At 42.0% G+C, this 26948-nt stretch overlaps 2 protein-coding genes across 8 annotated transcripts; one reads left to right on the top strand and one right to left on the bottom strand.

Moving 5' to 3' along the window:
- Positions 1–5819: 5819 nt before the first annotated feature.
- Positions 5820–17583, bottom strand: CNEP1R1 (CTD nuclear envelope phosphatase 1 regulatory subunit 1). 6 transcript variants are annotated; one of them, XM_072117678.1, is made up of 6 exons: positions 17175–17583; positions 15977–16048; positions 15019–15092; positions 14599–14792; positions 9194–9248; positions 5820–7149 (listed from the first exon to the last, which is right to left on the bottom strand). In XM_072117678.1, exons 1-6 carry the CDS (start codon positions 17176–17178, stop codon positions 7108–7110), a joined length of 441 nt encoding a protein of 146 aa, XP_071973779.1. In that variant the 5' UTR covers positions 17179–17583; the 3' UTR covers positions 5820–7107. The 6 variants fall into 6 exon arrangements, with proteins under 6 accessions (XP_071973779.1, XP_071973782.1, XP_071973778.1 ...); XM_072117681.1 differs by having other exon boundaries at positions 17171–17582; XM_072117677.1 differs by having other exon boundaries at positions 17067–17176.
- TIPRL (TOR signaling pathway regulator) lies at positions 17246–22619 on the top strand. 2 transcript variants are annotated; one of them, XM_072117674.1, is made up of 2 exons: positions 17246–17403; positions 21420–22619. In XM_072117674.1, the coding sequence occupies exon 2, from the start codon at positions 21439–21441 to the stop codon at positions 22246–22248; it is 810 nt and encodes a 269-aa protein (XP_071973775.1). In that variant the 5' UTR covers positions 17246–17403; positions 21420–21438; the 3' UTR covers positions 22249–22619. The 2 variants fall into 2 exon arrangements, with proteins under 2 accessions (XP_071973775.1, XP_071973776.1); XM_072117675.1 differs by lacking the exon at positions 17246–17403 and adding an exon at positions 19322–19343.
- The last annotated feature ends 4329 nt before the right edge of the window (positions 22620–26948 follow it).

The raw sequence follows: 26948 nt of genomic DNA, 5'->3' as shown, positions 1-26948 counted from the left end.
TCCATAATCCTTTTCTTAGATGTCTCCCGAGTCTTCAGAGGATGAAAGACTGTACTTACCCATGATGATTTTTCTTCTCTTCGAAGGTTATCTATACATTCCTTACAGTTTTTTGTAATCACTGGATAGTTTGTTGAAACACATGTAGCTTCTTCGGGAAGATACTTTCTTCTTTTCCGTATCATTTGGGGGCTGATCTTTCTTTTTCGGTTTCTCCTTTTCTTAAGTCTCCTGCTAACCGAGAAGGAGAATACCTGCCATTAGGCTTATATAGTTTATTATAGTCAGGGGATCTGAGGAAGCAGCATGCATGTTGCAGGAATCTATACTCACCGGCCACTTTATTAGGTACACCTGTCCAACTGCTCGTTAACACTTAATTTCTAATCAGCCAATCACATGGCGGCAACTCAGTGCATTTAGGCATGTAGACATGGTCAAGACAATATCCTGCAGTTCAAACCGAGCATCAGTATGGGGAAGAAAGGTGATTTGAGTGCCTTTGAACGTGGCATGGTTGTTGGTGCCAGAAGTGCTGGTCTGAGTATTTCAGAAACTGCTGATCTACTGGGATTTTCACGCACAACCATCTCTAGGGTTTACAGAGAATGGTCCGAAAAAGAAAAAACATCCAGTGAGCGGCAGTTCTGTGGGCGGAAATGCCTTGTTGATGCCAGAGGTCAGAGGAGAATGACCAGACTGGTTTGAGCTGATAGAAAGGCAACAGTGACTCAAATCGCCACCCTTTAAAACCAAGGTAGGCAGAAGAGCATCTCTGAACGCACAGTACGTCGAACTTTGAGGCAGATGGGCTTCAGCAGCAGAAGACCACACCGGGTGCCACTCCTTTCAGCTAAGAACAGGAAACTGAGGCAACAATTTGCACAAGCTCATCGAAATTGGACAGTAGAAGATTGGAAAAAAGTTGCCTGGTCTGATGAGTCTCGATTTCTGCTGCGACATTCGGATGGTAGGGTCAGAATTTGGCGTCAACAACATGAAAGCATGGATCCATCCTGCCTTGTATCAACGGTTCAGGCTGGTGGTGGTGGTGTCATGGTGTGGGGAATATTTTCTTGGCACTCTTTGGGCCCCTTGGTACCAATTGAGCATCGTTGCAACGCCACAGCCTACCTGAGTATTGTTGCTGAGCATGTCCATCCCTTTATGACCACAATGTACCCAACATCTGATGGCTGGATAATGTGCCATGTCATAAAGCTGGAATCATCTCAGACTGGTTTCTTGAACATGACAATGAGTTCACTTTACTCAAATGGCCTCCACAGTCACCAGATCTCAATCCAATAGAGCATCTTTGGGATGTGGTGGAACGGGAAATTCGCATCATGGATGTGCAGCCGACAAATCTGCGGCAGCTGTGTGATGCCATCATGTCAATATGGACCAAAATCTCTGAGGAATGCTTCCAGCACCTTGTTGAATCTATGCCACGAAGAATTGAGGCAGTTCTAAAGGCAAAAGGGGGTCCAACCCGTTACTAGCATGGTGTACCTAATAAAGTGGCCAGTGAATGTATATTCCCAATGTTTGCGTACAGGTCCAGCAAGCCTATATATGTAAACATATTTTATATGTATGTTACTAGGAAACATCGTATCCTACAGAAAGGAAATTATATAGTCCTGGTGCAATTTAGATATTATTTTACCTGCCTTGACAGCTAAAGATATTATACTGGGGAGACAAGACAACAGAAGACAACCTGAAATATATCAAGGGGTCACAACATAAGTTTTTAAATGCACAGAAGCGGGAAAAAAATTTCGAATGCAGTGTAATTGGTGAAAAACGCATTTGCGCCGTTTTCTTGTCGGCTTGGATTTTACGGATTTCACGAATGACATGTCTACTTTATTCTTTGGGTCAGTGCAATCACGTGGATACCAAATTTGCATAGGTTTTATTATGTTTTCATACATTTACAAAAAATTAAAACCTCCTGTACAAACTTTTATATTTTATTTTGCCTTCTTCTGGCGCTAATAACTTTTTTATACTTAAGTGTACGGAGAAGTGGGTGGTGTCATTTTTTACGACTTCTGATAAAGTTTTCGATGCTACCATTTTTAAGACTTTACAACATTTTGATCACTTTTTATTGATTTTTATATTTTTTCAAAAGGTAAAAAAAGTGCCATTTTCGACTTTAGGGGTTAAATACAGTGAAAAAACATTATTATATTTTGATAGTTCGGGCATTTTCGGATGTGGCAATATATGATGCATTCGTGATTTTTATATCAGTTTTAGGAAAAGGGGGGTGATTTGAATTTTTAAGGGTTTTTTTATTATAATTTTTTGTTACAATTTTTAACTTTTACTATTTTTCAAACTCCCTAGAGTACTTTAATCCTAGGTTGTCCGATTGTTCCTACCATATACTGCCATACTACTGTATGGCAGTATATGGGGAATTTCCTACTCATTCATTACAATGTGCGAATCACACATTGTAATCAGTGGATTATAACGAGCCTCAGGAAGACCCGGGACTGTCATGGTAATGGGGAGCGATTATCTCCAACAAGATGGCAGCGCCCATGCTTGCACTGATCGTGGGTGTTACCGTTGCAGCAAAGACTTACTGGCACCCGCAGCCGACCCGTGACATGCTAAAGGGTCGTTAAAGGGTTAAGTGTCCTCCCACCAGCCAAGCACTCATAGTTATGGTGGATCAACGTGATGTGAAATTGAAATGTTAATTCTATCAGGCTAAGTGCAAGTGCACTTGCATATTAGTTTAACCCACTCAGCCCTGGTCCCAGCGAGCCAGTGGGTTAAAGTACACCTGTCATCATGTCTTCATTTCTGTCACCCACTACCTGTTGGAGCAGCTCACAAGGATCCCATCCCAGCCTTTATCTAATCAATTCATACATTAGTCATTCCTAAGTCACCTTTTCCTTGTTATGCAAATGAGGCTGGGCATATGGAGAAAGAAACTGATGTCACCGCTGCCCCCCCTCCCCTTGCTCATGTATGTATGTAATGTATAATAAAGCATTGCTACAGTGCTTGTGCTTTATGTGCTGACATGCTCTCTTCTCCCATACATGTGTGAGACACGGCATCAGCTACACAAGTGCCTGGCATGCTCTCTTCTCCTATACACGTGTGAGACACGGACATCAGCTACACAAGTACCTGACATGTTCTACTTTCCTCGTGAGAGACCCAGATATCAGCAACACAAGTATCTGACATGTTCTGCTATACACATGTGTGAGACACAGACATCAGCTACACAAGTACCTGACATGTTCTGCTATACACATGTGTGAGACAGACATCAGCTACACAAGTACCTGACATGTTCTGCTATACACATGTGCGAGACACAGACATCAGCTACACAAGTACCTGACATGTTCTGCTATACACATGTGAGACACAGACAGCAGTTCACAAGAACCTGACATGTTCTGTTATACACATGTTGAGACCCAGACATCAGCTACACAACTACCTGACATGTTCTACTTTCCACGTGAGAGACCCACATATCAGCAATACAAGTACCTGACATGTTCTGCTATACACATGTGTGAGACACAGACATCAGCTACACAAGTGCCTGACATGTTCTGCTATACACGTTTGTGACACAGACATCAGCTACACAAGTATTTGACATGTTCTGCTACAACATGGCTGCTGGAGCTGTTGTATCTCTCCTATACACACACACAGGCTGCAGGGGGCGCCAGCACCAGGAAGCACATGGAGGAGCCATTACACCATTACACCTCACATCATTATACAGGCTGCCAGTCAAGCCCTGGGGGGTGTGGCTGTACCTCCCACTCATGAATAAGCTGGACAGCTGAATATGATAATGACTCATTGGACATCTCTCAGGTCATGTGCATACAGCTTTAGGCCGGCGGCACACGTGGCATTTTGAACCCGTTTCTGGGCCATTTTTAAGCAGTCCATTAAAAAACACATGCATGTTTTGAAAATGCATCCGTCTTTGATCTGTTTAAATTAAGATAATTGGTAAAACCAGTCAAAAACGCATGCGTTTAACGGACTGCTTAAAAGCGTCCCAAAAACGGGTTCAAAACGCCACGTGTGCCACCGGCCTTAGTACCGGATTGCTTAAAGGGGTATTCTCACCTGGGCATTCACATCCAGATTCATTAATCTTCCATATATAAACATTTCTTCAATTAGATGTCATTAAAATTTTTTTTACCTGGGTAAAGCTAATTTCTCATAAATGTAGTGGTACGGTCCCTTAGAAACAAGACTGTAGGGATCATATGACTATATTTATGAGAAATTATCTTCACACAAACATTTTTTTCAATAACATCCAAATGAAAAAATGTTTACATATGACAAATGAATTAAATTAAAATTTAAATGCCCAGATGGTAATACCCCATTTAAGTTTACAGGCATGTAGAGGGACAATGAAGGGATAGAGGCAATGCTTTCTAATGACAGTTTATGAGAATATATTTAGTTTGGGAGGTTAATTTGCCTGACAGGTTCTCTTTAAACTGATCCTGCAGTGTTTTTTTTGTGAAGGGGCTATTGCAGGGTGTTGGGGGATGGACAGTCTGCATTTTGAAATGCTAGCTCTATCCATCAGTAACTGTAGAAGAATCAGTAGAATCAGCTCATTCACAAACTACAAGACCTTTTATCTTGCCATGCCCCATAAGCTTATAGTAATAACAAAAAAAGAAAAAACCCTTCATAAAAACATTCCCAAATCCTTACAATGAAGTTCATGTTCTATATTTAATGAAGTTAGCGTGGGATGGTTCGGCTTTGCACTATAAAGGCACTATATGGCAAATGGCAAGGCATCCCAACGCAAACAACTCTGCTAAAGGTGGAACAGGTGGATTATTGCACTTTTCCTCCGCCCCACTCCTTTCTTGAATTAAGGGGGAGGAGTGAACATTGGCAGAAACCAGGAATTGGCTGCTGATGCTTGGGGTGTTTTCCCAATCATTGGGGTCCTCCCTCCTGCTTGCTGTGTATTTTCAGCCTGTGCTTCCCACAGTACACAATGTATATACTAGACAGATGGAAGCAAAAAACCATGCCTCTATTTTCCAGTAAAAGTCTATGGGGCACATTTAGGGTGCTGCCACGTGTCTGAAAACTTTTTTTTTGAATGTTTACCATGCGTTTGGCTGCTTTGAACCCGTTTATCTTCATGTCTTTAAGTGTAGGCAGCTGTGAAACTGATTAAAACCAGCCAAACGCATGGTAAGCTTACAAAAACACATCCGTTTAAAAACGCATGCTTTTTCAGTCCGTTTAAAAACGTTCCAAGAATGCAATGTGTGGCAGAACCCTTACTAAAAACAGCACAAACTGCACTATGTGCAGTTTGCCTTTTTAGTGTGCAGAGGGCGCCAGTTTCCTGAATTGTGGCGACTGTTCTTCTTGAAAAATGGCGCCCTGTGTAGTGGTCCAAGTGCACAACTTTTTTAGTTTAGTGCACATTTAACATGGGCGTGCAACACATTTCTGTCATACTTTGCATGTTATGTGTGGCACGCAGTCCGACTGCGCACCTGAACACCCATTTGTGTTGCATGAAGAATAGTGCAGCCGCGACACAAAAGGGTTACGAGCAACACATGTGTGGCATGGAAACCTCTTAAATACATGTGCAAGCATGAAAGAATGTGCAAAGTACCTCAGAAAAGTGGCGTGAGCACCTTAGTAAATGTGCTCCTATGTGTGCGCCCAGAGCTTTCCTGGTGTATATATGCTCAGCATATGAAATAAACAAGCAAATAGAAATTAATAGCAAAGAAGCAATCTCATTTCGGATTCAGAATTCTATGTGTTTATTAAACATTATAAATTTCAGGTAATGCTTATTTCATTTCTTGAAAATATTGTGTTGCGTATTGTGATGCTACTCCAGATATCGTAACACAATCAAAATTCAGGTATCGGTGCAACCCTAGTATAGACCTTTTCATTTATTAAACCAATTTGCATTGTGTGCCAAAACCCATTCATTCTGCCTGACGCATTTGATTTACAAATCCCACCTTACACCTCTTGCTCTCAAATCTTGGAGAAACCGGTAACAAAAGGATATTGTTATTTATTAGTTTTGTTAGCTACATGAAAATATGTCATTTCAGTGTGAAACACATTTTACTGAATGTACATTAACATTTTAGAGAGTTTTTGTAAACATGTGAAATATACAAGAGGGCGCGGCTTTTGTGTGTCTAGCTCTTCACTCCATCCAAACATTTAACCATCCATGATCTTGGTTTTCCAGGTGGAAAAGAGGTATAAAGTTATGTTTCCCAAAATACTTTGTATTATTTCCTCTCTGTTCTGAAGATCTCTGCTCACAGCCATTTTTAAAAAGGCACATTACATTTTCTTTCCTTGGATGAAGTTCTGTCCTGCTCATGTGATGTAACAAGCCAACCTTCCATGTGTCCAAGATTTTTATTCATTGAAAGTAAACAATAAGACCAAAATGTACCTTTAAGACACAAAGTCGATGTCAAAACCATCCCTTATTAAGAGAACTTGTATGTATCTCCAATGCCCTGCATGGAAAAAGTCAGTGGACCAGGAGCACTTTTTAACCAACTTGTATTGCTGAGAAAATATTCATCCAGGGCTATGTTTGAGAATATCAAATATACACTAAAATAAATTAGCATCCTGCATATTACACAACATTGGACGGATATTCAGAAATTAACTTTTTGAATGCCGGGGTGGTGGGGGGGACAAATAAAAAAAAAAAAATATATAGATCATTAAAATCTTCATTTCTGCTTCTAACTTTATGTCATACTGTTAAAACACAAATGAAAGTATTATATGTGCTGGTAACACACATGAACTGCAGGAAGAAGTTATTCTTCCCACCCCAAGGATGTAAATACATGACACCGTGGAAAATGTATCCCTGTTACCACAGCCTCAAAGCTCACTCTGTACAATCATTGGATCTCCTCTTGGATGAATCGTGAAAAGTTTCACTTGGCGTCTCATGGATCTTTCATCATTAAATATCTCCAAGAGAACATATTCACAACAGTTTTAAAATGAAGATTTATCAGGTCATAGAAGATGTCATTGAACATGCGGTCTTGGCTTTAGGATCAATTTACCCGTCTGCAGATGGGAAGAGAGAGGAAAAAAAAAGTAAGTGCCTGCATGTTACCAGTCTACTATAGGCAGATTGGCTGATGAAGATTTTTTTAATTATTTATAGTTGGGCAGCTTGCTTAATATTCAAGTAACAAAGGGACATGAAAATACATACTATTTTCCCCCAATATTCTCATTCATATATGATCTTTGATATGAAAGATTGTGATTTAACTCCATATAATTCAATGTAAATACACACACTGGGGAGGGGGGAATTTATTATACACCGGCGTTCACCACTCCAGATACATGAAGAGGCTTAGGCCATCTGTGCAGCAAATATGCAAACTCCCCCACCGGCTGTGCTACCTTTGCTTGGAGATGGAGTAATTTTTAAGAAAGAATAGAATAACAATAACAAATTCCAAGTAATTTGTATCTGCTGAATTAATTTTAAGATTACATTTTTTGTTGTGTATTTACATTAAAGTTTGTCCCAATATTACCTTTGATTTGTCCATAAAGAAATTGTGGGCCAGTTTTATTTATTTTTTACTTTAAAACAAGTGGCCGTAACTTTTCAACAAAACTATACACAAGTAGTACAAGTCAAAATGATTATGTAATATAAATTATCAGAAAATATATATAAATATTATATAGCTCTTCCATGCTACCACTATCCCTCCAATATCATCAAAATCAAGCATAATAAACGAGGGGCTCTTACTCAAAGATCCAGGCATTGTGACTTTGGTAATCTTCATATATTTGTTATTAATGGCTTCCTTCTAAAAGTATTAAAAATATGCTAATGATTCTGATCCTTATGCCAAGCTGCAGCTTCAAAGTTGTTACACCCCCTCCCACATTGTGCTATAACTTCCTCTGCTGTGGTGTGATTCCATCAGGCAGAGAGGTGGAAGTGCAGTGGCCTGTGAAGCCACATCATTGGAAGTGCTCTGGTAACACCCTTTTGGCTCTTTAGCATGGTTTTCAAAGTTTAGAAGGAAGGAGGCCAGGCATTGTGATAAAATTGTGAGAAAATGTCCCTGGTTTATCATGCTTGATTTTGATGGTAGATTTTTTTTTTAAAGTTAACCTGTCATAAAGAGGTATTCCGCTTTCCCTTTCCCTGGAAGAAGAAGGAGTTGAGCAGTTTCATATATTGTTTTGGCATAATCATCATTTATCCATTTATATTTCCCCTGCCCAATAATATGTTTACCGTATAATGCCAGGATCCCACATAGCCCAAAGCTTTATTATATCTTGTTTTTCTAATCCTCTGCAACAATATGACAGGAGGATTCCCAACGTGTCCTTACAACAGAGGGCAACGACATATGCCAATACATATATACATAGTGGGGGATGTCATCTTGCTCCTCTCCCTGAGAGCAGGAGTTAACATCGGCAGCAGCCAGTGATTGGATGTTCAGGGCGTTTCCCGCTTTCAGGTCACTATCCTTATATGGTATACTGTCAGTGGAGGCCAGCGAAATACTTTGCATCCATCCTCCCTTAGCCACTTTAAGGCTCAGGGGAGGCTCAGTCTGCTGCATCTTACAATTATGCATTTTCCACAGTATGCAAAGTAAACAGTACAGTACAAAAAGGAAGCCTCCGCCTGCTAGAATATGTACATGTGGGGATCCTTCAGGAGATTTCCGCAAAACTTATCACAAATATGATGCGAACCTGGAGCAGAATTGCTAAGGGTTACGATTATGCCATGATGCAATCACAGTACGATCAGAATTTAATAATTACCCCAGTATTCCTTCATTTCTTTACAGGAGCTTCTTCTTAAAAGTGGTTTTGAAGTTTGCACCACCAAGCTATTAGAACTTGCAATAGCTAAATTTATTATTGCAATTATCAATTTTCAGCATGATCACATAAAAACCCCTTCTCAGTGCTGTGAAATTGTACCCTAAGAGTCAAAGCACAGAAATGTGCCTGGGATGGGATTCTTAGCATCATATACAAATTACCCTAGTGGAACTGAAAACATTCTTCATAAAAAGAAAAAAAAAGTGCTAAAAAGGTGTATAATACGTACATCATCACACGACATGTTGTATTCTGCTAGAACCGTTCGACATCTTGCTGCTATTCTGAAAATTAGGTTCAGAAAAATTAGGTTTTAAGTGAAATGAGGAAAAAGGATAATTGTCAGGAAATATTGCCTTCTTAAACACGCAGAGAGAAGAGACTCTGGCAGATTCAATTCATGACGTGTTACAGATCTAGATTTAATATATTTTTTTCCAAAGACAGAACTCCAGGACAACTAGCATAGATCCACATCACTAGTTTCATGCGTGAACAAGGGGGTATACGCCAGAAGGTATTTATTACCGCTCTGTATAAAACAGAATATGATAAAGTACATGATATTAGAGTTCTGTCATTAAAGGGGTTTGCCTAAAAATCATAGTATAGTATAGTATATAAGGCTGGAAAAAGACACAAGTCCATCAAGTCCAACCTTAAAGAATTAAATAAATGTTTTATCCCCATAACCTGTGATATTTTTGCTCTCCAGAAAGGTATCCAGGCCTCTCTTGAACATGTACATAGAGTCCCCCATAACAACCTCCTGCGGCAGAGAGTTCCATAGTCTCACTGCTCTTACAGTAAAGAACCTTTGTCTATGGTGATGGTAGAATCGCCTCTCCTCTAGGCGCAGAGGATGCCCCCAAGTCCTGGTCACAGGCCTAGGTATAAAAAGATCTTTGGAGAGATCCTTGTACTGTCCGTTCAGGTATTTGTACATTGTAATGAGGTCTCCCCTCAGCTGTCTTTTTTCTAAACTGAATAATCCCAAATTTTGTAATCTGTCAGTGTATTCTAGTTCCCCCATTCTCTAATAATCCAGGTTGCTCTCCTCTTCACCCGTTCCAGCTCTACTATGTCCTTTTTATACACTGGTGCCCATAACTGTACACAATATTCCATGTGTGGTCTGACCAGTGATTTGTATAAGGGCAAAACTATGTCTTTATCATGAGAATCTATTCCTCTCTTGATACATCCCATAATTTTATTTGCTTTAGCAGCAGCCGCCTGGCTCTGGTCACTAAAATTAAGTTTACCATCCACCAATACCCCCCAAGTCCTTTTCAGCTCCAGTTTTACTAAGTAATTGACAGTTTAGAACATAATTATACTTTTTGTTTCCATGACCCAAGTGCATAACTTTACATTTATCTACATTAAACCTCATCAACCATTTCTCTGCCCACCAAATACAAAGCATATCCTATTTAGGATTGGCAATTTCTACGTAGAGCAACGCTTGTGTAATTCTCCAAAGCCTATTCATCTTTATATGACTCCTGGCACAAGATACCCCAGATACCTTCTGATCTCCACCAATCTACTGTCAGTCCTGGTTGGAAAGAGTTCATTTTTTTTGTAGGGAGAAATCTTTTACTGCATGCATGATAAAACCAAATTCTACAAGAAATATTCTTCTTTGTTTGTAAACTCCTGGTTATAACTACTTAAGGGAACCTACCACCACGAATCTACCTATAAAGGTAGATCGGGTGGTAGGTGGATGTAAGGGACGTGAGGATAGCTCTTTTTAGAGCTAATCCTCACGTCCCCGCTAACTTTTGGGAAACTTTATTGACCTAATATGTAAATTTCGTTATGCGGCTACTGGGGCGTGGAGTAGCCGGCACGAGGCTACACAGCGCAGCTACTCCACGCCCCAGTAGCCACATTACTCCTCCTACCCTTCGTCTGTCATGATGGCGTTCTGCGCATGCGCAGAACGCCGGCTGAGCAGTCCCAGCTCCGAGGCCGGAGCTACTGCGCATGCGCAGTAGCCGGCTTGTCGGACGAGGGCGCGCAGCTATGAGGAGCTGCGCGCCGCACACAACAGGGTAGGAGGAGTAATGTGGCTACTGGGGCGTGGAGTAGCCACGCTGTGTAGCCTCGTGCCGGCTACTCCACGCCCCAGTAGCCGCATAACAAAATTTACATATTAGGTCAATAAAGTTTCCCAAAAGTTAGCGAGGACGTGAGGATTAGCTCTAAAAAGAGCTAATCCTCACGTCCCTTACATCCACCTACCACCCGATCTACCTTTATAGGTAGATTCGTGGTGGTAGGTTCTCTTTAAGGATACACTTCAACTTGGTGTTATCAAAAGGCTTAATATCCTCCCCTTTGTTTTGACTTCCCCATCTTTGTATATCTTGCATCTTTTTTCCTTTATTAATAACAGAACAGTTATCCGTTCACCTCGTGTTCCCCATAGAGTTAAGGGACCATCCTTTATGCATCTGTTATTAATAGAGGGAAAAATATCTAAATCGCTGCTCATACCCCCCCCCCCCCTTCATTAATAAAGGAACACGAATTAAGCCTAAGGGTGATGCCACACATGGCGTTTTGAACCCGTTTCTTGGTCAGTTTTTAAGCAGTCCGTCCAAAAACGCATGCGTTTTTGAAAAACGCATCCTTTTTTGAGCAGTTTTAATTAAGATAATTGGTTTAACCTGTCAAAAACGGATGCGGTTTGAAAAACGCATGCTTTTTTCAAAAATACATGCATTTTTAAATGGACTGCTTAAAACGGACCAAAAAGGGTTCAAAACGCCATGTGTGGCATCACCCCAAGGTCTCAAACTCAAGAATCAGTAGTGGTGCAACTTCCATTTTTAGTTTATGTTACACTCTCCTTAAACAGAGAATGTACCTGAAAGCCAAGGCAGATATGAACTACCGTGTTTCCCCGAAAGTAAGACAGTGTCTTACATTCTTTTTACCCCAAAAAGTCCCACTATGTCTTACTTTCGGGGTATGTCTTATATTGGAAAAAAATTGTAAATTTTTGTTTTAACCATAAAATTAACATTTATTAACAGGCTGAACAGTATGGTATTCACCACCAAACAGTTTTATAAAAGAAAGTGCCAAGAATTATACAGTGTAATGGGTGGTTATACAGTGTGAGGGGGGGGGGGGGGGCATTATACAGTGTGGGAGGTTATACAGTTTAAGGGGGGCATTATACAGTGTGGGAGGTTATACAGTGTAAGGGGGGGCATTATACTGTGCAGAGGGGGGATGGGTGTTTTAACACAAACCATAGAACTGTGCAAGCAAACACACTGACACACACTACATGCATACATTATACATGTAAATAAACATGCACACAATGTTCACATATAGATCAGGCATCACATCTACATACACATTACACATAAACATACATACTTTTCAGTGTCACTGACTGCAGGGCTGAGTAGAGGCTGCTCCAGGCTGACATGTGCTCCCCCCCTCCAGGTCCGACTGATGAGAGTTTAGCAGCTACACAGGAGGGGGAGGAGCTGCTCCAGTAACACAGACGGCAGCAGCACAGAGCAGGAAGCTTCTCCTGGCTCCATGCTGCAGACTCCACACTGTGCAGCCCTGTCTCCTCTCTCCTCATGTGATCGGAGCCTGCACGGAGTAGCTGAGCTCCGGTCACATAATCTTCTATCCAGCAGGAGCTACAGCAGTGACATGAAGAGGCTGCAGCACCCGGCTCCCGGCAGCTCTAACTATGTCTTACTTTCGGGGTACGTCTTACATTAGCCTACCCCCCTAAAACACCCACTACGTCTTATTATCGGGGGTGTCTTACTATCGGGGAAACACGGTAGGTTGTACAAGTAAAATTTAGCCCTCAAGCCACCAATATTGGTGTAATTGAGTTTGACACCAATGGAACAGTTATGCTAGGAGATCTGTGAGGTCAGCTGTAAAGCATCCCACCTCTCCAAACTATAAAGCTAATCCATACATAGTCAACGTTCAGTAAATATTGTTGCCTTGATTTATCCGATCTGGCTTCCCGTTTGCCACAATAATAGCTTCCATAGTTTTTCAAATATGTATACTTTCCAAGCACACAGGCAGCTTTATTCTGCAACTGTGCACATGCTTGTACTACACATTGTTTGTATCCCTTGTTTCATGAAAGAAAAACCCACAATGGTCACAGAAATAACTTGCATCTTACAAAAGTAAAAATAAATTACATGTCTATTAAAATAAACAAACGAAAGGCAGACATTGCTCTACAACCACGCTTTAACAGAACTAAATAATACTCATGAAATAGGCCTGGACAGAAACGATGGTACCCCTGAGAAAAAAATCTGGGCACAGGGACATGTTAAAGGAAATCTAACATCAGATTTCCCCTGCTTGTTATCAGGGATGACCTTGCTTTTCTTATATGCAGGCACATCTGCAGTCCTGTATATAAAAACAAAAAAACAAAAACACCTTTACTCAAATGAGCTGTGCCAAAGCGCCTCTCAGCTCCACCGCCTGGTAATACATGCACGCTCCTTCCGTGTTCAGTGCAGACTGGTCCAACCCACCGATCGTAACGTTGTTAAAGGTAAATTTATGTTCATAGATTGGAAACTAGATGGAAAGACCACTGTTCATACTGTGAGACATGGAGGAGGCTCTGTTATGTTCTGTGGAGGCTTCGCTGCATCTGGCACAGGTTGTCTTGGATCTATGCAGGGTACAATGAAATCACAAGACTATCAAGAGATTCTACAGAAAAATATGCTGCCTAGTGTAAAAAAAACTTGGTCTCAGTCGCAGGTCTTGGGTATTGGAACAGGATAATGAACCAAACCCAGACAACTGGAACAGTTTGCTTGTAAGGAGTGGCCCAAAATACCATTTTGTTTACCAAATTGTTTGATTGCAGTAACTGCCTCAAAAGGTTGTGCAACAAAAATTAAGTTAAGGGAACCATCATTTCTGTCCAGACCGGTTTCATGAGTTTTATTTTTTTAAATTCTGTTGAAGCACGGTTAAAATACAATATCTGCCTTTTATTTGTTAATTTTCATAGAAATTTTTATTTTTTAATTGTCAGATTCAAGTAATTTCTGTGGATATTTCTTTCATTAAATGATGGTGTACCAACAATGCTGCTGGTATTTTTCTAACTGCACATACTGGAGTATAACCAGAGTTTTTCAGCACAAACAATGTGCTGAAAAACCCTAACTCGGCTTATACTGGAAAAGTGTACTCACCTACCAACACACCTCGGCAGGTCCTCTTCTATCCATTACAGCCCCAGGATCAGCTCCGTGTCCCCACGCAGTCCATCACAGGCATCGCAAGGTCAGCCACACGCTGACATTCTAATGTGTGCAACGGCATCGGCACACACTATGATGTTAGCGAGTTACTGACGTCATGGTGCCTGTGACGGACCCCCGGGGACACAGAGCTGATACCTGGGCCACAATGGATAGAAAAGGACCTGCCGGGGGGCGTTGGAAGGAGAGTACACTTTGTTTTCCTACAGGCATTATATTGGGGGAAGGGACTGCAGGCTATACACTGGGGGGGCTGGCAGGTTAGGGTTCTTGGTTTATACGGTAATTTAAAGGGGTCCATATATTTTTTTTTTTTTTTTCTCTTTACATGGGAAAAAAATACAGTACAGTGGTCTGCAGCCCTTTGTCCACAGCAATTTCAAACATTCGTGAAATAAAATTAAAAGGATACATTGACGGAGCCACAACCCTCTTGTGTATACCAGCAAAGAATAGCCCTATAAGTGTTATGCAGCTAATTGTAAAAAAGGGATGATTCCATAATGATGTGAAGAATGAAACCTGCAAAATAAGGAGAAAATGTATTAGATTGAAAATACCTTCAGATTTGTTATCTAATAACACAGTAATAGATTGGGAGCCCAAGTGCTAAGGATGATAGGGCTTAAGAAAAAGCAGAGGGAGAAAAAGAAGTTAGGAACCCACTGGCTTTGAAAATACTGCAGCAAAATATGCATCCAAACAGCAAAACATCCTACATTGTCTCCAGTGGAAGAAAATTAAGTACCTTCTGTGTTTCTGGGTCTATAAGCCAATTCCAGGCACCAGTTGCAGTACAAACAGATACTACAATGAGAATCACTATAAGAAGAAAGCAGAATATATATTACAAAATCATAATTTAGATTCAAATATTTAGATACAAGATATACACCTTTACTTATGTGAACAGAAATACAAGGGCATTGTCAATAAGTAGAAGTAAAAAAATTATATTAAGAGCTGACAGGCAATTTTAGTACTATCCTGAAATTGTATCGTGCCAGCTCCACTAGTCAGGGCGCATTCACAAAAAAGTGGTGCGTCACATTTTTTGATGCATTCCAAAGGCTTTGTCATATGCTTTCACAGTATTTGCTAAAACTCAATGTAACCTCAGCATGTGATCAAGGATAAATCTTTGGGAATGCATCAAAAATATGATGTAACGCATCGTTTGAACACGATCTAGGACTTGCTACACACTTTTTAGATGATACTGTAGACTTTCACACTGTACAGACCTGTTAGGTTACTGATGAAAAGTGGAGAGCCGTATAAAGAAATGCAAGGGGCTTCATCAGGAGGCCATTTTTACATGCTGACAGGTTCCAATAGCCTCTGGCATGTTAATTTAAAAAATGCAATTGTCGTGCCTGTCGTGAATAATTTCAGCGCTTTTGAATTGTTTCTTTAACATTACATGATGATCTTCCTGTTCCCTTTAAAGGGGTCGGCCAGGGATTACTATTGATGGCCTATTCAAAAGGCACAGGACCAGAAACAATTGTCTTTGTGTTCCTTAAGTGGTCTGTCATTGCAGAGGCATCACCCATTGAAAGTGAACAGAAGCCATATCTGGAGTTATAGCTGCCATTTCTTACAGGGACACAGAAGCAACTGCGTCTGCCTCCACGCCCTGTGTTTACAGCTGACTGCATCCATTACATTGCAAGACTGAAAACATTACAACGCATGTCACTTACTTCTCCAACGTCCAGTGGCAGGTTGTAGACATGAAACATATTCTGTAAGCCTGCGCTCAAAGGCTTTTAGATCTAGACAGAGAACATGTAGATCAGAAACTAAAGATCCCATCATAGGTACAATGCAAGCAAATCACATTGTCTTGTCTATTGCAAAGCACATATTAAAGAAACCAGGTTTGGAAAAAAAAAAAATGCAGACGCTGCACATATCAACCATTGTTATTGCAGTCCTCAGTTCAGGATGCTGATTGAAAAATGCAAGAAGCAACCTGGCTTTCATCAATCTTACTAGGAACAAATGTGCACTGGCATTTTATTCAGAGGGAGGATCCATAGGGATCTTCGGTCCCCTATTCTCTTGAGGACCACTAGCTGTCTGACACTTATCCCTAACCTACACGTGCAGTTCCTCGGACCACAATCAGTCCTGCAGAGCATGGTTTGCAGCCTAAATTTCATCATGCAAAACCTTGGGCCTCGTCTATCATTTGCAGCCTGGCAGTCGGCTCATCCTTGTGGCTGTGAAGACAGTAGCCACAAGAATGATACCATACAACATAATGTGGCCATGTGAAAGAATTAAAAAAAGTCAACTACCACCAAAACATAAAACTAAAACAGTTGTGTGCCGACAGGCTTCTACCCTGTGAATATGAAATAAGTTACAGTTGTCAGACAGCGTCAGATCACTATTTTTTTTAGAAAGGGTCAATGACACTTACTAGTGAGTGGTGGCAGAATGTAACAGGATTAGATAACACACATGAACATATAGAACAATCAATGTAAACATTGCAGTTCGCCCTGATGACTTGGTAGCCAGGCTATGTCTAAGGAGTGTTGTTCCAAAATATGCGCTTAACATGAATTAGGGATTTTGGTGGCATCCTTGGAGGTCTCTGGTTATTAGATCTGTAGCACAGTAATGACACCTATACATCAGGCACACTATGGGATATCAACATTTGTGGTGTCACTTCTCATAAAAAACTTAATACATGCAGATGAAGCATAAAGGCTGAAAAGCGCATCCACAGCTAGTACACACACGCATGGGCACCCCACATTCCCAGCCCCTGCACCCCACCTTCTGCCTGCTCCAGGGAGTTCATGTCTGGCTTAGTTCCTGTTTGGTCACCGCCCCCTTATGTAAACCTTATGTAACAGCGTAAGTGATTGGTCTGTTCTCACCAACCCATTCATCTCATTGGCTGCTCATGCCCCGCTCCGATAGAGCCTCCCGTTGATGTTGTTTGGTTTCATTGCTCTTCCGTCAAACGCTCAGTGGCTAGTCGAACATGTTGAACGTCTTTGACGTATATGATTGGAGAGCACAGCTGTCTGTCTCCGCGAGGAGGGCCCTGATTGGTTGGAATGTATCGGGGTGGGATATCTCGCAGGAAAAGAGGAGAGCGTCGCTGATGGTCAGTATGCTGATGGGATTGTACAGGCCGTAACTGGGAAATGTGGCGAATTTCTAAGAATTATTCTTTTTCTTCTTGCTGCCGAGTGTGCATGTATGAATGACTCGGGATCTGTGCAGATCCCGCGTTACTGCTGTCGCGGCATCTGAGTGCGGTGTGCATGCTGCCTGCTTGGTCCCACTGTAACTATTATCACATTGCAGAGATATCATGCGCCTCTTCAGTGTTTCATCATAAGGAGCCATGCCATAGCCTGCTTGTGACACACGATTCACCCTGAACTTGGATCATATTCTGTAAACCACGTGATTACCGTGTGTGGTGCACCTGCCATTGTAGAGTGGTCATCTCATGTTACATGACATAGACATTTAAAAATCTGAGACAAAGTTACTCCTAAAGGATTGTCCAGAATTAGGACAACATGGTGCTGCTTTTAAAAGAAAGTATTCATCTAGAACAACCCTTTAAAAGAAAACCTCTGCTGATAGCTCTGTTTTAATAAATAAATGGGATGTGTCCCTGCATAGTCTGCCGCTCACAGCACTGATTGAGATCAAATTTTGCAGGGACACACCCACTTGGCTAACTGTACATTAAAGGTGTTTTCCCAATTTTTTTACTTTTACACATGATAGAGATGACCAGTAAGGATCTAACTGCTGGGTCCCTGAAAACAAGCAAGCATCCTGAAACTCCTTTCAGTAGTATGTAGGTGACGGTATTTGCCAAGCACAACTATCAGCTGTCTCCAGCACTTCCATAGACAGTGAATGGGAGTGTGGGAGATACCTGTGCTTGCCAGTATCCATCATTTGCTTACAATTGACTTGAGTGGCTGGATGAACGTGCCATTAGTGGGAAATGCGGATTTTGGGGGATCCAGCAGTCGCACCTATTCCCTTCCTATGCTTTATCCTGTGGATAGAGGGTTACTTAGATAGTAACTAAAAGTTTGTTGTTGTTTTTTTTCACAAATCAATAGCCATTGGGGTGTAAAACAACTTTGCCTATTATCTTTGTTACCTACAGTCATATGAAAAAGTTTGGGCACCCCTATTAATCTTAACCCGTTTGATATATCTAATAACTGATGGACACAGTAATATTTCAGGATTGAAATGAGGTTTATTGTACTAACAGAAAATGTGCAATATGCAATAAAACAAAATTTGACAGGTGCAAAAGTATGGGCACCTCAACAGAAAAGTGACATTAATATTTAGTAGATCCTCCTTTTGCCTCTAGTCGCTTCCTGTAGCTTTTAATGAGATCCTGGATCCCGGATGAAGGTATTTTTTTTTACCATTGCTCTCTACCAAAACCATTCCAGTTCAGTTTGATGGTCCCCGAGCATGGACAGTCCGCTTCACATCATTCCACAGATGTTCAATGATATTCACGTCTGGGGACTGGGATGGCCATTCCAGAACACTGTAATTGTTCCTCTGCATGGATGCCTGGGTAGATTTGGAGCGGTGTTTTGGATCATTGTTTTGCTGAAATATCCATCCCCGGCGTAACTTCAACTTCGTCACTGATTCTTGAACATTATTCTCAAGAATCTGCTGATACTGAGAGGAATCCATGCGACCCTCAACTTTAACAAGATTATCGGTGCCAGCATTGGCCACACAGCCCCAAAGCATGATGGAACCTCCACCAAATTTTACAGTGGGCAGCAAGTGTTTTTCTTGGAATGCTGTGTTTTTTGGCCGTGGTGGATAACGCCTTTTTGTATGACCAAACAACTCAATCTTTGTTTCATCAGTCCACAGGACCTTCTTCCAAAATGACACTGGCTTGTCCAAATGTGCTTTTTCATACCTCAGGAGACTCTGTTTGTGGCGTGCCTGCAGAAACAGCTTCTCCTTCTGCAAAGTACGCTGTATTGTTGACCGATGCACAGTGACACCATCCTCAGCAAGATGATGCTGCAGGTCTTTGGAGGTGGTCTGTGGATTGTCCTGGACTGTTCTCACCATTCTTCTTCTCTGCCTTTCTGATATTATTCTTGGCCTGCCACTTCTGGGCTTAACAAGAACTGTCCTGTGGTCTTCCATTTCCTTACTATGCTCCTCACGGTGGAAACTGACAGTTCAAATCTCTGAGATAACTATCCTTCCCCTGAACAACTATGTTTTCAGATGATTTGAGAGTTGTTTTGAGGAGCCCATGATGCCACTCCTCAGGGTGCTGTCACACGTCGCGTTTACCGCATGCGTTTAGAAACGCATTGCAATAGCTGGAGAGTGATTTGCCTAATTTAACAGCTGCTAACACCTGTGTTTACAAAACGCAACCGTTAACGCATTGTGCATGCGGTTGTTAACGCATGCGTTAACATCGCGGTTAACGCATGCGTTTTGTAAACACAAGTGTTAAGAGGTGTTTAATTAGGCAAATCACTCTCCAGCTATTCCAATGCGTTTTTTAACGCATGCGGTAAACGCGACGTGTGACCGCACCCTCAGGGTGCGTTCACACGTTTCAGGGTGCGGTCACACGTCGCGTTTACCGCATGCGTTTAAAAACGCATTGCAATAGCTGGAGAGTGATTTGCCTAATTAAACAGCTGCTAACACCTGTGTTTACAAAACGCAACCGTTAACATCGCGGTTAACGCATGCGGTTGTTAACGCATGCGTTAACATCGCGGTTAACGCATGCATTTTGTAAACACAAGTGTTAAGAGGTGTTTAATTAGGCAAATCACTCTCCAGCTATTCCAATGCGGTTTTTAACGCATGCGGTAAACGCGACGTGTGACCGCACCCTCAGTTAAAACTGCATCGCAATCAGCTTTGAGGTGGTTTTAGGTGCCGTTTTGTCAATTTAACAGGTGAAAGACATTAACTGAAAGAGTGAATTTGATTTTGAAGGGGAAACCTGCTCCACAAATATCATTCACCCATTCAGTTCATGTTTTTCACCTGTTAAATTGACAAAACTGCACCTAAAACCACCTCAAAGCTGATTGCAATGCAGTTTTAACTGTGTGAACTCAGATGAGATTCAAATAGGATAACAACTTGCAAGTGTCCCCCTTAAATACCTTTTCTCATGGTTGGATACACCTGGCTATGAAGCTCAAAGCTCAATGAGGTTACCAAATCAATTTAGTGCTTCAGTAAGTCAGTAAAAAGTAGTTGTGTGTATTCAAATCAAGCAAATTATAAGGGTGCCCATACTTTTGCACCTGTCAAATTTTGTTTTAATGCATATCGCACATTTTCTCTTGGTACAATAAACCTTTTCAATTTTGAAATATTATTGTGTCCATCAGTTATTAGATATATGAAACTGAAATAGCTGTTCCTCCATGTGATGGAAGCTGCCAGGCTAGTCACCATATACATCCTATTATGTGCACTGTGCAGCGGATTTACTTGAGGGAAACTAAATGGATTTAAAGGGGTTTTCCCACGAACAAAAGTTACATCCTATCCATGGAATAGGGCCTTACTTGCTCATAAGTGGGGTTCTCAGTGCTGAGACCTCAGAGGAGATTCAAATAGGAGAACATTTTGCAAGTGGTCAAGCACGGCCGTCTGCTACATTAGTCTGACAGAGTGACGAGGGGTCCAAAATATTTTTGTGATCTGTGGGGGTCTCATCACTGATCAGCAAGTTAGGCCCTATCCCGTGTGATAAAAAATAATACTAAGCATTGGCAGGATTTCACAGACTGAGCACAGTGCCAGGGAGAGAAGAGACTACATGCATCATAGTGATAAATGATGCACAGATTCCCATCGATACAGCAGCGATTACACTGTAATGACGATTACAGTTTGCTGCTGCTGCTCCGTGGGGAAGAAAGGACACTGTGCATTGTGCAATTTACATAACTATGATGCAAGGAATCTTGTTCCCAGCATTGTTCTCAGCTGTTGGCTGCAGTCATGTAATATAGTGACTGGCGACTGTTAAACAATTCAGATCTTTATTTTTATGATCAGTGTATTCTGTACATAGTCTGTAATCCTAACAGCTCCTATTTTCTCCATTCCCAGATCCTGACCAGTTCCCACTATGATGATTCACGGTTTCAAAAGCAGTAATCAGGACTTCAGTTTTGGACCATGGAAAGTCACAGCCATCAAAACTCACATTATGAAGTCAGCCGATGTGGAGAAATTGGCTGAAGAAATGCACATGCCTTGTCTACCCGAGATGATGTTTGGGGACAACGTCTTAAGAATTCAACACTCGGCCGGTTTTGGTATTGAGTTCACAGCAAAGGATGCACTTAAAAGAGTGAATAAAAACCAGGGAATTGTGAAAGTAGCTTGTGCTGAAGAATGGCAGGAAAGTCGCTCCGAAAGTGAGCATAGCAAGGAAGTTGTGAAGCCTTATGACTGGACATATACAACCGATTACAAAGGAACCTTGCTAGGCGATGACCTAATATTTAGCATAGATCCTACAACAGAACGTATTAATACAGAAAAACTGAAGACCAGGGAACAGATCATGTTCTTTGAGGAAGTCCTACTGTTTGAAGATGAACTCCATGACCACGGAGTGTCTAGCTTGAGTGTGAAGATCCGTGTCATGCCCTCTAGCTTTTTTCTCCTTCTCAGGTTCTTCCTCAGGGTGGATGGAGTTCTTATCAGAATGAATGACACTCGTCTTTACCATGAATCTGACAAGACATTCATGTTGAGAGAATACACATCAAGAGAAAGTAAAATCAGCAACCTAAGTCATGTTCCCCCACCCCTGTATACCGAGCCTAATGAAATCTCTCAGTACTTGCCCATTACAGAAACAATCTTTGAAAAGTTAGAATTTCCAACATTACCAATGGATGACTCTCCTGTAAGCCAGCCAGCACCTTAAGGGTATAGGTTTGAGAAGATACTCTCATTTCACATTGACAACACAATCATTCACTGTGAACATTCATGTAATGATTTGATGCTCACATAAATATGTGTTTTACATATGCAAGATGCCTTGGGTTGTTATCCATGTATTTTCATGAGTAATGCACTGGAAATACTCTGTGAAAGAAAGCTTGTGGGCCCATAATTTACTCATCTGGAGATTTCAATACATTGTGTATTACTATGTTTTGCTCATAGGTTACATCTCATTCAAAAGTTATTTTGCTGACTTGTATTCAGAAGCCAAATCCTATCCCTTTAAGAGATCTATACATAGGGCTTACTTAGACCTAAAAATTTAATTAAAAAAAATTTGAAAAATTATATCGTGTTTAACTTGTATAATTATTTACTATTGTTATTTTTGTTTTCTTGGTTTGATTTTCACTTTATTTTTACTATTTTTTCTTGACCATTTTCAAGCAAGATTTTTTCAATGATGGGGTGGCACATACACATTAAAGAGTGTTTAAAAGTAACCTGTCAGCAGAAATGTACCTAATAAACCACTACCAGTAGGTTGCCAAGCAGGGGAAAACTTTCCAGATCATTATTCTTTCATGGCCCAGGGTAGTGGCATAATCCAGAAAAGTAACTTTGAAGTAAGCGTAAATTTGTTGTATGAAGGAGAGTTTAACACTGAACTCAAGCTCGCTCTGTCTCAGAATGCCCCCTTTAATGTAATTGATGATCTTTCACCCAGAGACATTGCTATCCAGATCTACTGAAGTCAGGTCCATGATGTAATTCATGGTAGGAGGTATTCAGAGGCAGGGAAAGCTTGACTTCACTACTGAACTCTCCACCTCCTTGATTTTATACTACCAATTTACATTTCACATTTGATTTTCTTGGTGATGGAACCATGCTGTGCTATGAAAGAAACATGATCTGTAAGATGTAAAGCTGGTAGTGGTTTATTAGGGCAGTTGCTGATGACAGGTTCCCTTTAAAGGATATCTACCACATGGATGCAGTATTTCACACCGTGCATAATTACACTGGTGTCTCCCCCCTGAAGTAGGACCCATTCATCTTTTATTTTCTTTTGGCCTCATTTTGAAGAAAATAGTCTTTTAAAGTTAAGTAAATGAGCCTCAGGGGCTCTTGTTTATGTCACAGAAGTCCCTTCTAGCAACCTCGTCTACTAATTATGTTTGGCGTTACTATCTGCCTCTTCTCTTCCCAACCCAGTCAGAGAGCCAGTGACGTCATAATTAGCAGACAACGGAGCCACAAGGGGCTTGTGCAGTGTTGAAGGCAGCCCCTGAGGCTGGTTCGCCTCGATTTATTCTAAAATTAGAAGAACGGATCCTATTTCAGGGGACACACACTGCTGCTTGGTGTACAATACGGCATCCGTGTGGTAGATTTCCTACGGGGAAATAGATCAGGTTTACATATGTGATATATATTCTTGTACTATACTAATATACTCTACATACAAACTGATGATACAGAACCATGATTAAGGCTTATTAAAGTTAATGTTTCTGTACTCCTCTATAAGCATCCTGAAGTCCTGCAGCAAACTGACACGGTGGAAGGGCGCAGACCCTGAGTACTGGTAGCTGCAGTGCCAAATTGGGAGCCCCTGTGGGGAAATGCTTGGGAATAGGCGGCAGAAGTCGTGGGGTGGCAGCCAGACCAGAGCTTCCAGCCAGGCAGAGGGAGGGCAGGCGCTGAGAGCACAAACTGCCGCCACACTCAGCAGATTTGTCCATTCAGTAAAAACAGTGAATGCACATGATCAACGGGGTCTGCAAGCAAATCAGAGGCAAGGTAAATCACTGGGGTCCAGATTCTCTGTGCTGAGTGAGTCTATGTCTGGAGAGGAGGATATATCAGCAGATGAGGGGGAAGTGGAGGAGGCCCAAGCTGGAGGGGAGGAGGAGGATGCAGAACCCATGCTTGCAGCATAGTACTTCAACTTTGCTTGAACTCACAGGCCGTGTGCATAGCCTGAGAGGTTATTTTAGTGATGCCCCACGATATACATAAAGTGGCAGAAAGAACCACTGCGTTGGAAGTGGTGGATACACTCTCCCCTCCCCACGCCTGGAGGTGCGATACCAGTCACAATTAGTGATGGCCTTACAGGCCAAGGCCAATGATTTAGAGAACCGGCTACGCCAGAATAATGTTAGAATAGTAGGCATGCCGGAGGTGGAGGGGCAGAATCCAGATGAATATTTCGAGAAATGGCTCCTGGACTTATTCAGGCGAGAAAATCTCACTCCTTTGTTCGTGGTGAAAGGGCACACCAGGTTCCTACCAGGCCAGGACCACCGGAAAAACCATCAATCCCAGTACTGGTTAAATTACTGCACTAGAAGGACCGTGACCGTATTCTGAGGATGGCTCTTGATCTAAATGATATAACAGTTAATGGAGTGAGAGTGGTCTTCTTTCAGGACTTTTCGGCAGAGATCCAGAAGAAACGGATGCAGTTCTTATATATATTAAGTGGCGACTGCAAGCACAGGAGATACCTTATTCTATGCTGTACCTGGAGAGGCTGAGAGTAGTAACTTTGGAACCACACAGTTCGAAACACAGCGAGCGGTTCTGCAGTAGCTAGATCCCAATGAACGACGCCTGAGAAGACCAACAGGGGAACCGGCGGGAGAGTAGAGGAGAACTGTTTTTGCCTGTGTAACACAGTGGGACTTTCTCACAAGACCTGTACTTACCTAGAAAGCTGTGTGATGCGCGGGGGGGGGGGGGGGGGGGCATAAGTGCCTTGAGACCAGAAACCAGGTCGTATGTTTTATAAATGTTAAATAGTTATGTCTGCAGGGAGATGTTCGTTTTTTCCTGATAGCGGAGGGAGGGATGGAGTATTTCTGAGTTGTAGGATTAGGTATAATGCAGTTCTGGAGGGACTACGAAATACAATGGGGGTCATTTACTAAGGGCCCGATTCGCGTTTTCCCGATGTGTTACCCGAATATTTCCGAATTGCGCCGATTTTCCCTGAATTGCCCTGGGATTTTGGCGCACGCGATCAAATTGTGGCGCATCGGCGCTGGCATGCACGCAACGGAAATCGGGGGGCGTGGCTGAAAGGTAACCCAACGGATTCGGAAAAAAACGCCGCATTTTAAAAAAAAAAATTGGTCGCACGGGCCATACTCACATGCACCACGATGAAGACAATGAACTCCGGGGCACCTCAGCGAACTTCGGCGCAGCAGTGCCACCTGGTGGACATCGGGCGCAGGACCTTCAAGAATCGCCGGAAGACCCGAACGCTCGTCAGAGAAGCCGCCGCTGGAACGCGAATGGACCGGGTAAGTAAATGTGCCCCAATGTCTTGTACTGCTATCACTTACAAGGTCTGCTAGGATGCTAATTGTAGTGGTCACTGTTCAGGGGGGAGGGGGATAGAAGCGATCTGGGGGGAAGCTGGATTAGGGGTGAATACGCTGTACCTAGCATTTGGGAGCCTGGAACTTGCTCGGGGAGGATAGAAACAGGAGATGATGTATAACAACAGTTGAGAAATTTGCATGTTTGTCCTGGAATGTCCGGGGCCGTAGGTCAGCTAGGAAGATAACGGCTTTATTTGATTATGTCAAAGACAAATCAGAACTGTTTGTGGGGCTACAAGAGATGCATCTGTCAAAGGACACGGTGCACTTACTTAAAAGGGGGGGATTCACTCAAGGGTACCATGCTTTACACACAAGGTACTGCCCTACATATGCTATTCTACATTTACAGACGAGGAGGGCCAGTATGTAGGGGTACATGGCCAGACATACAGATTGGAATGTGTTTTAATGGTTGAATACATTCCCCTGCTATACTCTAGTGTACCCCTAAGAGGCTTAATGGAGAAAGTGGCGAGGCTGCCAGATATGCCCTTCATAATGATGAGGTATTTCAATATGGTGACCTGTGAAAGAAAAGATTTACCTCGGGTGGGGGAAGGGGGAGTACTACCCTGACATCATTTGGGAAACTATGTAGGGAACTGGGCCTCCATGATTTATGGCGGGAACGTAATGAGAATGTTCAACAATACTCATGTGTGTCCTCCACTTATGGCTCTTCATTCAGGATAGATATGATTCTGGGGTCTGACACAGTAATACCAGCTGTATTAAATGCTAAGTCGGATCATTTCCCTATCTTGTGGTGGAATTGTGTGGGGGAGGTGTATTTGGTGCAAGGGAGGTTGGAGGATGAAAGCCTTCTGGCTGCAGGTGATTAATGGTATGACAGTGAAAGAACGGGTGAGGGAGTATTTAGAGATTAATGAGGGATCGGTACCGAGAGTAGTACTCTGGGATGCAATGAAGATCTTTCTCTTTTGGGGCAATGGCCAGGGAAATAAAGAGGGTTAAAGATAGGTCTAGACAATTGGGGCAGGAGCTGCACACGAGAGTGGTGGAAATGGAAGAAAACCACATTAGAAATGGAATGCTCGAGTCGCAGAAAACATGGGTAGACGCACAGCAATGGTTTACTGAGCATTTACTGGAACAGGCAGACAATAAACATGTTTAGGAAAGAACAGCGTTATGCGGAGCAGTCAAGTAGGTTGCTGGCAAAAATGGCACAAGCCCAAAAAGAACATTCTTATGTGTATGGGTTGAAGGCCATGGGAGGTACCTCTGACACGGGGGATACTGGAAGTGTTTGGCA

This window comes from Engystomops pustulosus, chromosome 7 (assembly GCF_040894005.1).
Source record: "Engystomops pustulosus chromosome 7, aEngPut4.maternal, whole genome shotgun sequence".
Lineage (NCBI taxonomy): Eukaryota > Metazoa > Chordata > Amphibia > Anura > Leptodactylidae > Engystomops > Engystomops pustulosus.
Note: the sequence above shows the minus strand (reverse complement) of the source record. Positions and strands in the feature narration are given on the sequence as shown.